The sequence below is a fragment of the Pseudomyrmex gracilis genome, unplaced genomic scaffold (genome assembly GCF_002006095.1).
Source record: "Pseudomyrmex gracilis isolate BER0280 unplaced genomic scaffold, ASM200609v1 scaffold_655, whole genome shotgun sequence".
NCBI classification, from domain to species: domain Eukaryota; kingdom Metazoa; phylum Arthropoda; class Insecta; order Hymenoptera; family Formicidae; genus Pseudomyrmex; species Pseudomyrmex gracilis.
Window position 1 is genome coordinate 7,250 of NW_018021239.1, and position 17,366 is coordinate 24,615.

Here is a 17,366-nt window from a genome sequence, read left to right on the forward strand (position 1 = left end):
TGTCACAAACAATTTCCAATTTTTTGAAGAGGTGAGAGGAGGTTTTGATAGCATATAGGAGTTTGAACAAAGTGAATAGATTTATCAAAACTACTAAAGATCCAATTGAACAAAAAAAAATGTAGTATATAAATTGCAATGTAATAATTGTGATGCTTCTTATGTTGGTCAAACCAGAGAAAGGTCAAACTCTCAACACGAGAGTTGCGAAGCATAGAAATCAAATTAACCCGGGAGTAGTCACTCGGGGTGTTTTTTACACCCCAGTGTCGGAAAAATGAAGCTCACGTCACAGCAATTTTTTTTACAGATCGGTAATCCACACTTACCTTTCAATCAAACCTTTCGAGACATACTCTGCACAATAGAAAGTGTTTATGTCTTACACATTAATAGTACGAAACTATTGAAACTTGCTGGGTTGTAGAAAACACTCCAGGTGACTGCTTGTGTAACTATACAAGTTCGAATATGATAAGAGTAGATATAAAGTATAAATATGAAATAATAATATGAGTTACAAAAATAACATAAGATGACGTTATGAATACTTATATTAGAATAAATAAGTAAATATATAAGTATACCAATTTATATAAAATAAGAAAACTAACTATTGAAGAAAAATAGATACGTAAAGAGATTGAGAAAATAACAAATATAAAATTGTTTTAAATTTTATACAAACCAAACTTTTGAGGATGAATCAATTATTTCTGTGTAAGAAACATATGCAATATATTTGTTCAACCTGTATAGAAGAGAATTCTAACAAATAAATTATTTGCTAAACTCTAGTAGAAGCTAACATCTATACAACTGTCTATAAATTAAAAAACTTTTAAAACTAAAAATTATTTTTGTCTTGTTACTTTTTAATGTATAACGTTTATATAAAATTTTATTTTCTTGTAATATATACATATAAAAATTACTAGATTAGATTAGATTAGATAGTGTTTATTGATGCCCCGTAGGGTTACAAAACCTTATACAAAAAATCTTACATCTACTCTTACAACTAATCTTACAACTAACTTAAAAAACTAAAAAAAAAAAACTAAAATACTATATACACACACACGCAATCGCTTTACCCTACTCTACGCAATGTAGATCTCCCTTTCCGGCAGTCAACTCTATCCAGCTACTCCGCCATTGGTTCCCATACTCTCTTCACTTCATACATACAATTACACACTTCTTTTCACACATCCATTCACTCAACTCTCACTCACTCAACTTTCATCCCTCCCTTTCTAATCACTCCTCTCCCACCTCCTGCCCTACCTCCTTTTCCGTTCCCCTCTATTCCTCCAGCCTCCTTAACCATCCTTCACCCTCCCCCTTCTTCCCCAGTACCACTTCAATCATGTCCTCCCAATTCCCTTCCGCTCCCCATATCCCACAATCCTCCCACACATGTCTCCAACCCTCCTCCACTACTCCACACATTCTACACACCCTTTCCCTCTCCCCTTCCCAGTATCTACCTTCTTTCATCTCGTTCCCCAACCTAAACCTAGCCACCTTCTGACATCTGCTTTCTCCTCACCCCTTTTACCAATATTTGTGATATTCACATTATTAAATGGCTAAACCCGAAAGATCCCTTAAGGGTTATTGAGTAAGAGATTGGTTTAATTCGTTCATAGAATTTAGAAATCGCTCTTTATTAATAAATTCTATTTTTTTGTCCATTTTAGAATTTAAATTTTTAGAAAACCTATTTAACGTTAGACACTGTGAGCGGAAAAAACCATCGAGAATATTACCAGGGACATGCGTGTACAATTGTTTTGGAGACGAGTGTGATATTTTTCCGGAAAAATCTAATTTTACAATAATCCAGATAACGAAGACTGAGTGAGCATATTTTGCTAAATCTGCAATAACACATTATGCCAGTACAATGTAGCCAGCATTCAAACATAATCTGTTATTTTAACTAGTATCGACAGAAACAGAAAAAAAAAGAGAATTCCTAATAGGCACATTTGTGAAAATATTGCACAAAAATGGCATCATGAATGGCGACAATTTTGCAATGATTGCACTAAGATGATTCACCATAACGCAACAGTTTTGTCGAAATAAAATTTTGTAAATAATATTTGTCAAAAATTGCGAAAAAGTCGTTATGCATTTCCACAGTATATACCTCTAATAGGCAAATTGTGAAAATATTGCACAAATATAACATCATGAGTGACGACGATTTCTTGCATTTCTTCATATGCAATCATATTTCTACATATTTTAAACATCACATAGCTGAATTTCTTTTCTCAATTATTGAACAATTTCTTTGTGAAATTAATTTTGCAAATACTCTCTAAATTTTTTGGAGTGGAATCTCACTCTTTTGGAGTGAAATGTCACTCCAAGCAATCATGAAAATAGCGCCAGTTGATGTGGAGTGAAATTTCACTTTTCGAAAGAGTAAAATTGTTCACTCTTTTTTGGATTATTAGTCTACTCTAAAAAAGAGTGACACGTTTCACTCTAAATAATATCTGGAATAAGAATCTTTATATTCTATTAGAGTGAAAATTGAAGACAATTATTATGTATCTAATCAGAAATTGTTTTTGTTCGAAATGATTTCTTTTTTTATTTTCCTTAGATATCTTAGTATGTTATTTAGAAAAACATAAAAAGAAGAAATCATTGTGATCGAAAACAATTTTAATTAGATTCATAATAATTGCTCAATATTCTACGCGAGACAGGAACTGGCAATTAACATAATATTAATGTCATTTTAAGAATGTAATTTATTAACAATATTATATATTTAATATTATATGTTTAATAATACATATTTGTGTAATTTTTAACTAAAAACCTCTGATTTATTAATCCATTAATCTTACAACGATAGGACGGAATTTCAAATAACGCTGCATGTAAGGGACAAATAATTTATGAAATTTTGTCGGGGGTTGTTGAAAGTACCCGACGCAAAGCACGAGTCCCATATAAATGAAAGCGTTTTAGAAGTAACCAAGTGGAATCCCCGTGGAGGAACTACGAGATCGAGTAAAAGGAATAAAAAAGGATTATAGAAATAATACAATAATATAAAATTACTATTTGACAAAATATTTTTATATTCTCTCAATAACTTTTTAAATTTTTGAAATTTTAAAATGACCATTACCTTGAATGTTTTTACATATTGTTTACTAGAAATTAAAGAAAACCTTTATTCAAATTACAACTGTTAATTAAATTGCAAAAAAATGGTAGCTTAAATAAATGTAGCTTTAAAAATATATGTTAATTTACCTTTTAATTTTTCAATAACTTCTTCTGCAATTCCACATTGCAACAAATATGCAAAAAAAGCGTCGTTATTCTTTAATATTTCCTGCAAAATATCGAATAATATTATTAATATATTATTTTCCAACATTTTATACGACTATACATAATTGTGAAAAGGTAAAATGCATAAAACTTTGACTTAAAATTTATTTAATATAATTTTACATATTAAGTTCTAAAACGTCTTTTCCGAGAAAACTTTTACTTGAAAAGAACGCTTCCTCAAGTGCTTTTTAGCAAGATACCGTGTAACACAGTTCACTAGTGTAAGTGAGACACACTGATATGCTTTTGTCTCAGACTTATGGACACTGTTACACTGTGTTTGGCTGCATTCCTCGAAAAGAACATTTTAGAAAGAGAGAAAATATACAAATGACAGAACCGCTTGCAATGTAAATACAAATAAGCAAATAAATAAGGTCACATCGAGCAATAGAAAGATATTAATATAATAAAATAAATAATTTAATGATCACGCTTTAACATAGAAATACGAAATATTTCGACTCTAACTTGAGTCTTCTTCAGTTGTGAGTGTGAAAATATACGCAGTATAAATTAATTGATGTCAAAAGATAAAAAAAGAAGTCAATGTCTAAAAGCAACGCAAAAAGTTGGCTGTTGGTAGTAATCATGGTGAAATTACCTTGGAGATGACATTCTAAAAGATAAAGTAGAGTATTCAATCACTGTTACACAAGAAGCAAAATTTAAAATGAACTCACTAGGATGCCAGATAGTCAGACTCTGAAGGAAGAGATTAGAGGCACGAGAAACATATAGGTGTTCTCCCACTCATAGTGGATGTTTTTCACAGTGAGAGACATTCAAAACATTGAAGTAAGAAGTGTCAAGTAATTCTAAGTCGTTAACAGAATTTAAACCGTGTGACTGTTTTTTTATAAAGACCATTTCAGAAATTAGTCTCTTGTAATAATGATGTTCATGATCTAAAATCTGGACATTGTCCCAATCAAAAGAATGATTGAGATCTGTTCTGTTTAGAAATTACTGACAGTTGGGAGGAGGAACGTTTTATGTTGTTAAAATGTTCCTTCAGTCTCGTTTTTAAACGCCTCTTAGTCTGTCCCACGTAGGACGCTGAGCAATCCTTACAATTGATTTTGTACACAATATTAGTTTGAGAGTCAAAATCAGTTCTATCCTTGTGGATCTCTTGATTATATTATTTAATTTATTAAAACATTTGTATCCGATCAGGAAGTCACTGCTATTAAATACTTTGGAGATTGGCTCTGAAAGATTTTTTATATACGGAAGAACAATTATTCTTCTTTCATCGTTGTCGGAAATACAGTGTTTTGTACCGGTAATTTTTTTGCTGTTGTGAACGAGCTTTTTGAACCTAAAATTGATGGAATCAAAAATTAATTTCAATGGATAACCATTCTCCAACAAAATGTTGACGATGGACAGGATATTCTTTTCGTGGAAGTCAAGATGAGAAAGTAATATAGTTCTATCAATAAGGCTATTAATATTATTATATTAATATCTTTCTATTGCTCGATGTGACCTTATTTATTTGCTTATTAATATTTTAGAATTTAATCTTACAATATATTATTTCAATGAGTCTTCAAATCCCTTTGTCTGTGTAGAATTACGTATTAGAGACCAAAGACAGAAAATATCTTAACCTCTAAAACTATTTTACTTATCTCCATTCGAAGTAATCGTATCCTTTTGATTTTTATACATGTACTTGTACAAATATGTAAATTGACTTACTTCTGGTAGATTCATCTTTATATTATTTATCCACATCAACAAGAACTTTGAACGGAATCTTGCTAAATATCGCTTATCGATACCGACAAGCACCGATACTGACAAGTATAAGGCGATTTCACTTTTAAGTAGAGTGAAATTTGGCGCGCTAATAACTTCACTTTATAAATAAGAGTTAAATTTTTCACTTTTTGTCTTAGAGTGAATTAACTCACTCTATTGAAGTGAATGTTTACTCCACATGAAGTGAACTGGTCAGTGACTCTATGATTAGAGTAAAAATTTCACTCTAAAAAATTTAGAGAGTATACTGCTAAGATGATTCGCCATATTGTTATTCTTTTGTCAAAATAGTATTATATTTGGAAAGTAATTTTGCAAACAACTACAAATATTTCAGAAAAGATCAATGTTTTTACATCTATTTCCTAAAATATGTCTGTATAATTGCAAATTACAATTTTAGTGCAAGATTTCGTCACATAATTTTGTAAATGGTTTCCTATCAAGGTAGTTATTAGTTCGCGTTGTTTTTCGGGATGTCATCCCTGAAACGTTAGTATTATCTTTTGTTAGCGGCTATACACGGATGGACTGAGTTCTTTCTATATCTACAAATTTTGAGTGAGTTTAAAAATTTCCTTGTATTTTGCGTTATGCGTTAGTACCTCATTTTGTTAGAATGTTAAGATAATTTGTATAATTATTGTATTTAGACACTGAAGAAATTTGGGGTCAAAACGTTTGTTAAAATAATTTTTTCAAATAAAAAAGTTTGCTGACTCGAAGATCTGGTGTTTGCCTCGTATTTGCCATTTCCCTTTAATTATAAATTTAAAGTATATAGTTTGTAGTTATATGCCAAGTTTCAAAATAGGTTAGTAAAAAAAAGTAATTATGTTTCGTGCTCGTTGTATGTTTAAACAAAAAGATAGGGAAAAGGCAATAACGAGCTACACTTGATGTTCAGATAAAGTTTTTCTTTAATCCGAGGAATTAAAAAAAATTGCAAACGTTTACAACTCGTGCACGGCGTGCGGTTTGCGCCATAAGATCTCTATGTAGTCACGTGATCAGTTGAAAGGCTCTGATTTACAAGGCAACATAGGCTGTGTTTCAAAATTTAGAGTCATTCTCCGTTCGTTTTCAAGTGTTGTGATGGGAGGGGGGAGTCCGTTACATGTAGCATGAATATAGAGGGAGGCTGTCGATTGTATTCGAAGCGGGAAGATTTTGCGTCATCTTGTGTAATACTGACGGTTGCCACTTCCCCATTTCTCATTTTTCCTTATAGTGAGTATGTTTGTAGCGTATCTTTTCTGTATCTATATTTTTCATTATCGTCGCGAAGAGATCATGCATTCTTTGTAATTTTTTTATGTAGTGTTACGTCTTGGAAAATCCACGGTCCCTTTTTTCTTGCGACGCGACGCGCCGACATATAATAAATTCTCCTTTTTAAGTAAATAGTCAAAAGCAATAAATAACATGAATGGAGTTCGAAACTCAGACTTCGAAATGATAAAAGCACAAATAGAAATCGTGCCGACGCCCAAAAAATAAACCGCGCCTAGTAATAATTTTAAAAATTCCATTTTGAAACGATAGCTAGCAAAAAAAGTTTATTCTTTAAACATCTCCGAGCAACTTTTCAAACAAACCCGAGTCGAGACAAATAGAGCTTATAAAAATTAGAGCGGGTGACGCCAACAGAATTTATCACCAAGAGCAATAACTCAAATTTTTTATTTATCACTCGGTAAACACCTAAGGGTCTATGTAGCGCAATCGGAAAATCTAACTCTCTTTTTTCTCCCTTCTCCAAAAATAGGACGAACTGTCCAAAGTAGGGAGATCGCCGATTGGCGATCTCACAAACCTACTCGACTAACTAATTAACAAATAAGAACCAGCAAGGCTCAACTGAGCTTCCTAATTGAAAGAAACTCGGTGAGTAAACTCGCTTACTCAAAAAAGTATATAAGACGGGACTCTCGGGGTTGGAGTCAGAAAGAAGCCACTGATTTCACTATAAGCCTCCGGGAGTGCCGCAGCAAATTCGCGAGCAAATCGAAGTGCGAAATAGCGAGGCACTCAACTACCAACAAAGCCGGGCCTAAAAAGAGAAAGAGAGAGAGCTTCCTCAAAAGATCAACCAAGTAGTAAGTCTACACATAATTTACAATTATACCGTTATTCGGAGGTTCCACCACTCGCGAAATCCAGAGGTTGATATTCGGAACTTTGACACATAGAAGCACCGAAAAAGCTGGCGAGAAATATCACGAAGGCGAACCATTTGTTTCATCACGACATCTCCCTGTGAACGATCTCGACGGGAAAGCAGTTTGCGATTTCAACCGCGGACAGCATCCGATCGAGAGATCGAAATCATCTCCTTCTTTAATCATTCCTTTCTTAGCTGTCGCGAATAAAATTAAAGCTAATAGAGTTAGGAAATAGTTCCGAATATTAACCCCGTACATAGACATCGTCAGTGTATACACAGAGCGAGCTATATAAAAAACCATCCCGTTTAAGTGGGACCTCGCAGGTCGCATTCCAACCGCAAGCACTGGCGGCATCGACGCAATCAAAGATTGCGACGAGCTGCTCTCGCCCTGAGCTAAGCTAAGCCGGACAGGCCCATGAACCCAACTCCTACGATCGCCGAGAATAACCCCGACGACGGCAATAACGGCCTTAGTAATAAGGACGACAACAATCGCGATCACACACCAACGCACTCACACGCACCCGAGCATATAGACATCTCTCGTACACATATACCCGACTCTCACATACACGCATACTACGAAAGCAATTTGTGGTATGAACCCCCTTGTTATTCCCCCGTAAGTCCCGATCTTCCCGCGGACAACCCTCTTCCCTCTCCTCTCCGCCCGCAGTCGCCTTCACCGCGTTCACTAACGCCTCCTCGCTCGCCCTCGCTTCCTCGCTCCCTCTCACCTCGCTCATCTCCTCCCTCCCCACCTTTCTCACCAGAAATAGAGTTCCTAGGAAAACACTCCGCCGACTCTTCTCGCTTACAGCACCTCTTTGCCCTAGCTTCTTCTTACAAAGTAGCAAATCCCTTCTCACGACACTATGTCGTCGATCCTTACTCCCTTCTGAATTATATAATTTCTGCTAGTCCTTCCAATATCCTCCTCACCGTTAAATTCTCTCTTCTCAGTAATCCCCCGTTTAGTTCCTGTGTCTCACTTTTATAAAATCTTTCCTCCCCCTTCTCCTAAAATTTCTGAAATAATCGAGATCGACCTCGATTAATCCGCAATAGCATTTCCCTAAAAATCATGCCATGAATCAACCGTATGCACTCGCATTTTACACACTCACATCTGTAATAACCCGCCGGAGGCTTCACACTTTTCGCGTCACACATATCGTCAGTCCCTACGTATAATCCCGTAACTCCAAAACGCAAATTTTAGAGGAGAGCAGTTTAAAAGTATAAAACTTCATATGTTTCCCTATAGCTAGGGATCTTTTGGTTTCAAATTTGTACCTTACTTATGAATATTTTTTTTTAATATTTGGTGAGACCATAAAGAACATGACTTTCTAAGTGTCACTATGCAATAAACTGAAAATCCCATATGTGACACTTATGTAATTATACGTAGGGAGTGACGATATATAATGTCCTTTTCCGCCTCCGAGCAATGACCCTCCGACTTATTGTAAATCTCACGAATTATCTCACATCCGCATCACATTTAAATACAAACACACACACAACTGTAAATAATACAAATAAATAAACTCGAAATTTTAATATAATTCGCTCAATTTTTTATTAAACGACCTCTCATTCCCACATCCTCAAGCGATCGCACGGTCCCGTCCTTAGTAAATAGAGTCTAGACTCTAGACTTCAAAAGGGACCGACGAGCGGGGTTTCACATGACAGAGTAAGATCGGCATATACCGTTGACCTGTCTGCGAGTACAAACAAACTCGCTCGACCTTCGCACAGCGGGACTTTCGTGTCCTCTGTGCTGGAATACGAAAACGACAGCTCTCTGTTGCGCTCCACCATAGCCCGACCGTAACCGTGGGCCAGGACGTAACAGTGGGCGCTTTCCAGCTACGTACACAAGCGACGCTGTGTAAAGAGCCGTCTACAATGGAGAGTTGTAGGCCGTAATAGTAAGAAATTGACCAATCACAGACAAAGTACAGAAGAATAATCGATTGTGATTTGCCAATTTCTTACTGTTACGGCCTACAACTCTCCATTGTAGACGGCTCTTAACACAGTGTCCACTATGAGTGAGACACACTGATATGCTCTTTCTCACACTAGTGGACACTGTGTTACACAGTGTCGCCTGTGTACGTAGCTGGAAAACCCAGAAACACTGAAGAGAATCTCAGTAGATCGAAACGTTTGTAATTTTTAATTCCTCGGATTAAAGAAGATTATCTCCCTATCTTTTTAATTAAAAAGTTATATCGAAGGTATTGCTGGCGCGAAACCATCACGCCGCGATAGATTGTCCCGCGCCAACCACGGTTGAAGATATTGCCGGAGTCTGATTTTTCTGCAAAATATGTTTATTCCGTTTCCTGAAGTAATTTTTTATTTCATATAATAAATTTTTAGTATATAGTTTGTAGTTATTTCGTGCCAAGTTTCAAAACAGTTTATTAACCAAAGTTATATTGGAGGTTGCCGGCGCGAAATCACTACGCCGCGAGGAACATTGTCAAAGCAATCGGTACATACTATCGAAGGTGTTGCCGACGTAAATAACGTGGAACATTGTCAAAGCAATCGGTACATACTATCGAAGTTGTTGCCGACGTAAATAACGTGAACTACCGTGCCTCTTGATTCTTTCTCTCTAACTTACACTTCTTTCTATCTTTTTCTTCTCTCAACGCGGTCTTACATGTATACCATCTGTTAGCAGGCATAGAAACATGTACACAATTTTGTCGAACGACAATGATAACGTTTCTTACGTGAATTTCTTACTTCGTAACTTCATATTCGCATATCTCTGATTAGAAGCAAACACAGACAAAAAAAACGCAAGAATACTTTTTTTTTTAATGTTTTATTCTGAATCGATTAAGACTAAAACGAAATTGATTAGTTCAGTTGTTACTAAAATATTGCCCTGTGAAAACTTCCTCACGTCTCAAATATCTGAATTTTGCATATAAAAGGCACAGTGTGCTTGCGCAGTTTCGAGCGCCATTTCATTGCGCGTGAACTTGGCGTGAGACACTACCATGCCTCTTTATTTTTTTATGTGAGTATATTTTTACAGAATTTCTCATAACAAGAAAAACAGTGAGCTTTGAAGTCATCCGAATATAAAAGGAATTAAATAGAAAACGAATATAACTGCAATCTTTGTACTCTAACAGTTTGTTTTAATGTAATTAGTGTAAATTCATATAATAAATATTCGCCGTATATAGAATATACATATAGGAATGAAGTATGATCAGCGGCAGTGTATCGTTGTCTGTAAACATTTCTTCATCTCTATGTATTGTATTACACAATTTGTTCAACTCTATGCAATTATTAAAAAACTATTTATTGCAGAATATATTGGTTAACACTATTGTCTACGAATATAGCCTCCGTTTTCTCGAACACCATTGGTGTTGTCTGGACACGCTGTCGCTTATTTTATTTTGTAACAAGATATTTTATTTTTTTTATTTGAGTATTAAATGTATACGCTTATTATACATGCGCGAATCTGTGTGACGCTATTTCTGACAGTCTTATATTTACAAGCTAACTAAAATACACGAGATATCGAAACGCAAATCAGAAAAAAAAGGTTTAAAAAATAATAACATATTAAGTCGGTTTCACTAAGATAATAAATTATAAATGATATAAGCTTGCGTCTAACACAAAACATAAATATAACATAAACGATTCTGTTATCAAGAATGTCAGTTATTATATGACGCTCTTACTTACTCTATAGAGATACGTACTTCTATTAATGAATACAATTAAGTTTTTCTACTTACTTTCCCGTATTTATAATCGATAAATGAAATTCGAATAATTACTATACTAACAACGAAATAAACAAAATGAATTAAAAATGATTTGATTTGAATGTAAAGGTGTTTCCGAACGATTGCAGGATTTTGTGCAAATAAATTGTAGTTCTTTTTGAGTGTAAAACAAACGTTTCGACTTTTATTTAAAGTCTTTTTCAGTTTAATTGGGACACCACAAAAATATTAGATATAGAACCGAACTACGTTAAAAGGCTCACATCTGAAATGTTGCACATTAAATTACAAAAACAAAGTCTAAACAAGATGCAAGACACAGAACATTTAGATGACTCATATTTACCGATCTTAGACGAAATTGAATAACCAGGTTTTATACGTTTTAATGTAAACTTGCCTTTCTCCACATGACATCAAAACATCTCAGTACAATAGTAGCCGTTGACTAGAAACATGTACATATGTCAACGAATTAGATGCGACACAGTGAACGTGTGGTCAAAGGTAAGCCTGATTGCAATCACTTGTTAACCTTTGTATCTGACTCTTATTTATATGTTATGTAATTTATAGACAACACTGAAGAAGACTTTAAATAAAAGTCGAAACATTTGTTTTACACTCAAACAGAACTACAATTTATTTGCACAAAATCCTGCAATCGTTCGGAAACGCCTTTACATTCAAATCAAATCATTTTTATCCACCGAACTCATCTGAAAATGGACTAAATCCAATGAGAAGGGCTAATATGAACCTTAAGACACAGGTAGTAGAGTGTAAAAATTCCAATTTATTGCAATATATGCAAGTATACAATATGACGTCTCGATTCTTGATTGAATCCTCTTCAAATAATCTGTGTTAATTAACAGACAGAAAACATTATATCACTACTAAATTGACAAAAAATAAACGATGGTTAGACAACAGGAAATTTCTTGGTCGTAATTCATATAAAAAATTTTTGGAGTGTTTTAATCAACAAGCGACTCACTCAAAATTCACGTTGCCACAAATAAACGGCATAAAGATGTCAAGTAATATTAAAATCCACTACGCATAACACAATTAAAAAAGAAAGGTAAAAAGTTAAAAAAGTCAAAAATTGTTCCATCATTGGACTTATTGATAAAGCCTTTTTGTTCTCTCATCCTATGTTCCATGAAAAGAATCTCCACTTTGTTATAAATATTTTACAAAGAAACGGCTATAATTTACATTTAATTTTTGACGTAATGACGGAGGCGTCTGAAAAGTCTCTTTAGTGGATCTATTGATAAGACGAGACTCTTGGATCGAGTTCTGGAGGGAGAGACTCCTAAAATTTTTTCACCTTCCCATACACCCAGTCGATTTCCAAGTATGTGGCTAACTTTGTTAGATCGACGTTGGACATGAGTCTAGCGTTTACAAACTCTAATACTCTGTCCAGATTTATCAAGGTTTATAAAGATCCTTTGCCACAAAACATGAAATCGGATGAGGTTTATCACATTAAATGTAAAGACTACCTGTCTTCTTACGTCGGTCAAACCAAAAAACCTCTATTCTCAAATATCGGAACATAAAAACCACATCCGTCGTAATTGGACGCAACATTCGGTCATTACTGACCATAGAGTTGAATTCTCACACGATTTCGACTGGGATAATGTTAGAATTTTAAATGAGGAATATTCTTATTCTAAGCGTTTAGTGTCTCAGATGCTTTACATGAAGAAACAGAAGACAAGTTTGAACCTGCAGAGTGACATCGACTTTCTAGGTAATGCGTGTATACCTCTAGTCGATAAGTTTATATAAAAGAAGGTATAAAGTTCTTATTGACTCACATGCGATAGATGTCTTTCGGTCTGTTCCTGTCTCTTCTCTGTATTGTACCTTAATCACACGCGACTCACCTGGTTTTCGGTTATTAGTTTCATTTTGACAACAACACTACGCAGTTTAATTTCAGTTTGACGCTGCACCTTTTAACCGGTTGACATGTTTATCGTTGACTTATTTTATTTCTTATTTTTTATTTTTGACTTTTTTAACTTTTTATCTTTCTTTTTTAATTGTTTTATGCGTAGTGGATTTTAATATTACTTGACATCTTTATGCCGTTTATTTGTGGCAACGTGAATTTTGAGTGAGTCGCTTGTTGATTAAAACACTCCAAAAATTTTTTATATGAATTACGACCAAGAAATTTCCTGTTGTCTAACCACCGTTTATTTTTTGTCAATTTAGTAGTGATATAATGTTTTCTGTCTGTTAATTAATACAGATTATTTGTATTTGAAGAGGATTCAATCAAAAATCGAGACGTCATATTGTATACTTGCATATATTGCAATAAATTGGAATTTTTACACTCTACTACCTGTGTCTTAAGGTTCATATTGGCCCTTCTCATTGGATTTAGTTTTAAACAAACTGAATATATAAATCGTAAATGTAAAAAACCATGTGCACGTGACAATATGCTAAAAAACTGTTTTTCTTATCATTGATTATATAATATAATTAAGTCAGGTTTTCGAAAAGAATATTGCTGTTTGTTAATAAAACATTTCCTATACGCAGATTTTAAACACACACACACGCACTTTTGTACAATAAGTTTCACGGTAGGCACGTATACACATGTTTATACACACATGCGCGCGCGCACACACGCACGCACGCACACATGAACGCACGCAACAGGCTCGCGCGCGCGCGCGCTACGTAATACTAGCAATAATAATAATAATAATAATAATAATAATAATAATAATAATAATAATAACAATAATAATAATAATAATAACAATAATAATCATAATAATGATAATAATAATAATAATAATGATACCAGTTGCAATAATAACGTTGTCAATTCAGCTGCTCGATTTTCCTGAAGAAAAAAATGCAGAAAATCACTTTTGGCGATTAAGTAGTGATGCGCAATTTCTCTTTTTTTGATATGATAAACAATAAAATTATATAAGTACCAATATTTATATGTATATATAACATAACATTAGAAAATTTAATACTATTAGGAGAAACCAAGGCAGATTGACAATATTTCGTTTTCATATTTAGTGGAATCAAATAGAGAACAAAGAAAATACAAAACAATGTTTTTATGTTACAAATTCTGATCTCATAATATAAAAATATTATTTTACATGGTTTTGTCTATTTTTCAATAACTATGAAAACAAAAGTAGCACATTGCATCTGCTCCGAGTTTCCTTACATCCTTATAAAGCGCGCTGCGGGTATATATAAAGCGAAATAAAAATTTGCTTTGGCCTGTGAGAACATATATGTGCACTCAAAAAAAGCTCGCTATCAGTTATTAGCTTATTCAAAATTTTTTATTTGCATATTTCTATTCTCAACCTGTTAACAACAAATTTCTGAGACAGTAGTAACTGCGCACATGTCAACGATACTAATAGGTACATTACTGCTGCGTCCGAGGTTGACAGTTGAGAGGAAAACTTTCTTTATGTTCTGCACTCAAAGAAGTTAATTTCAATGATAATGTGATTAATACGTCACAATTTTTGAATTGTGCTTTTATAATAAATATGTATACTGAGTTCAAAAAGAGAATCTATAGCAGATAAAAACACATCTCTCCTACCAGAAAGCCCCCCACTTCAAAGCTATTGGCTGCCAGCGAGTATCCCGCCAATCCCACGCGCAATGCTATCCTCACTTTGCCAGCTTTTCTTCCTCTATGCGCGGAAGGAGATATCTTCTCTCTTTGAACTCAGCGTATATATACATGTGTAACAAAGTATTAATATATTAATATGTTACTTTTACTACACAATAAAAACAATAATGTTTTCAATATTATATATTTTATGCAGGTTATAAACAAAAAAAAATTCATTGCAATAACTTACAAAAAAAATTTAATAAATTGTAATTGTGTAACAGAAATTTCTCATAAGGTTTGCAATATGATTACAAGTTGTGCAATTGTGTTCAATATATTTGAGATTTTGTACTATGTAATTCCATTGGATTGAATCACAAGTAAGCTTTAGGAAATTTTCTATATATTGAATATTTTTTCAGACTTAATACTTATTCTCGTTATTATTTCAAGTATTAAATTCTCATTTCTTCACTTTTATATTTAAAATATTATATTTATTATTTATAAACAAAATCTATGATTTTTTCAAAAAAACAAATTAGATACTAATTACATTTCAGAAAATTTTCTGTACAAACAATAACCGTGTTATAAGCCTTATTAAAGTTTTTTACGTAAATTTGCCATTTTTTCAGAGTTCTTGACATTTGTATTTTTTAGTGAAAATAACAATCAGCAAAATTGTTTTAAAATTAAAATAGAACTTTAATGTAAAATTAAATCTGACTTATTAGTTTTTCATATATTATTGCATTTTGTATATATTTATGTTTAATAATATCCATTTTAATCAGAAAGAGTTTAGTTGTTTAATTGCAATTTTTGTACGATTTCTAAGAACAACGATCAGTGTCTCTTTCCTTGTCATTATTGACTCTAACAAAGTCGTTGTTAATCAAAACAAAAACTCAAGAGTTATCTAAAAACGTATTTTCAAAGCATTTTCTTGTGCACCAAAGCGTCATAATTGTCATAATTTTGTCTATAAAATTTGTGTGTGTGTATGTACGTTTAAACATATTAATGAAATAAAACTTATTTAAAAAAAATATTTTAACGCAAATCTTTGTTAATGCTTAGGTGGGATAGTATACCGCATAACACTTAATATTTTGCCATTTCTGAAGTTCAGCCTTATTGTCTATACATATATAGATATAGTATATAGTTATTAATTTATCCATTGAATGCAATACTGATGACTCAATAACAACTAGTCGAAATGTGAAAAGAATGCATGAGAAAAAAATCCGTAAAAAAACAATTTTTCACAAGGAACTCTTCTAACAAATAGTCTCTAACGGCGCAGTCTTGGTACTTGGATTTTGTGTGACGCTATCGCCCATACTAGGCATTCCGTGACTGGTTGTGCTGTGGCCGTTACCCTGGCGGCCGGTATTGGTTTGCGGATTCCTGCTGAAGAATCTCTTAACAGCCGCTCGAACCTGCGGCTGACAACCGACGGCCGCGAAGATCAAGACTCCTTGGAAAGCGTTTATTAAGTCAGTAAAATACCAGATGTACTGCGGTCCGCCGACCGCCCAGGAGATGACATCAGCTACCCAGGTGATACCCATCACAATCACCAATTTCATACATATGCGGCCCAGTGTTGCCCTGAAAGTAAAAAGAAAGACGAAAAAAACTTCGAAGTATAAGTGCATTTTTAGATATTTTTGTTTGTTCGTAGTTGTTTAAAAAAAAGGGGCAGCACGAAAGTTCGAAGTGTTCGCTCTCCAAATGAAATGTAAACTTCATGAACAAAGCTGAAATATTTTATTTCTATCGTTGCTAAGCAAAAATAACAACCTTTTGTTTTATTGTCTTGTCAAGAAAGCTTTCTTTTAGACGTCTTGATTTCTCGCAATTTTGTGAAGTTTCAAAAACTGTGTTATTTACGTTTTTCTTGCAAAAGTTTTCGTTTCTCAAAAGCTTGTATTGAGTGAGACGTGCTAGTCCACGATATCTTTACTAAAATTAAGACGTGTTAAACACGGTATTTAAAGAGTTTCTATCAAGACGTGCAAGGTTACTAATTTCTCCTGTTTAATATCTTTGACTTGCACGGACCTAACTTTAAAGGAGACGCTCTATTTGATCTCACTTATATTAAAAAAAATTGATTAGAGTAACTGTCCCTATTAGTGTGCCTGTCCCGATTAGTGTGCCTTTATATTCAAATAAATATTACAGAAAAACAAGTGAAAATAAATAAGTAGAGTATTTTTTTATTTATAGTTATGATATCAATGGATTTTTTAAAATAGTTCATTTTACATTTATAAACATGTAAAGTATAGTAAATATTTTTTATAAATTTATACTACGATTTCGTCAGATAAACCAGCTTTTCTTGTCCAAAACCTTAAGGAAAAGTCACCGTTTATGAGTATATAATATTTAATATTGAATGATGTACAACAGTTAAAATGTACTTTACGTAAGAAAAGGATTTGATTTTGCGAAAAAATGCAATTTAAGACACTTTAAAGCATTTTATTAGCAATAAATGGTGTTTTCACAAACAAGGACAAGATTTCATGGCTTGTCCCTATTTATGTACTTCAGCCGGCTGTCAAACGTAACCTTACGTTTCTATAGCAGT

The 17,366-nt window shown here is 33.5% G+C and overlaps 1 protein-coding gene across 1 annotated transcript in view; it reads right to left on the reverse strand.

The window, feature by feature from the left end:
- Nucleotides 1–15,473: 15,473 nt before the first annotated feature.
- The window catches only part of LOC109861241 (probable G-protein coupled receptor Mth-like 1), a gene marked incomplete at its 5' end in the record, with an annotated part of 10,997 nt that continues 9,104 nt past the window's right edge, over nucleotides 15,474–17,366 (reverse strand). Inside the window, one exon of the mRNA XM_020440798.1 lies at nucleotides 15,474–16,378. Within this exon, the coding sequence (XP_020296387.1) occupies nucleotides 16,045–16,378 (334 nt within the window). The remainder of the gene's footprint in view (nucleotides 16,379–17,366) is intronic.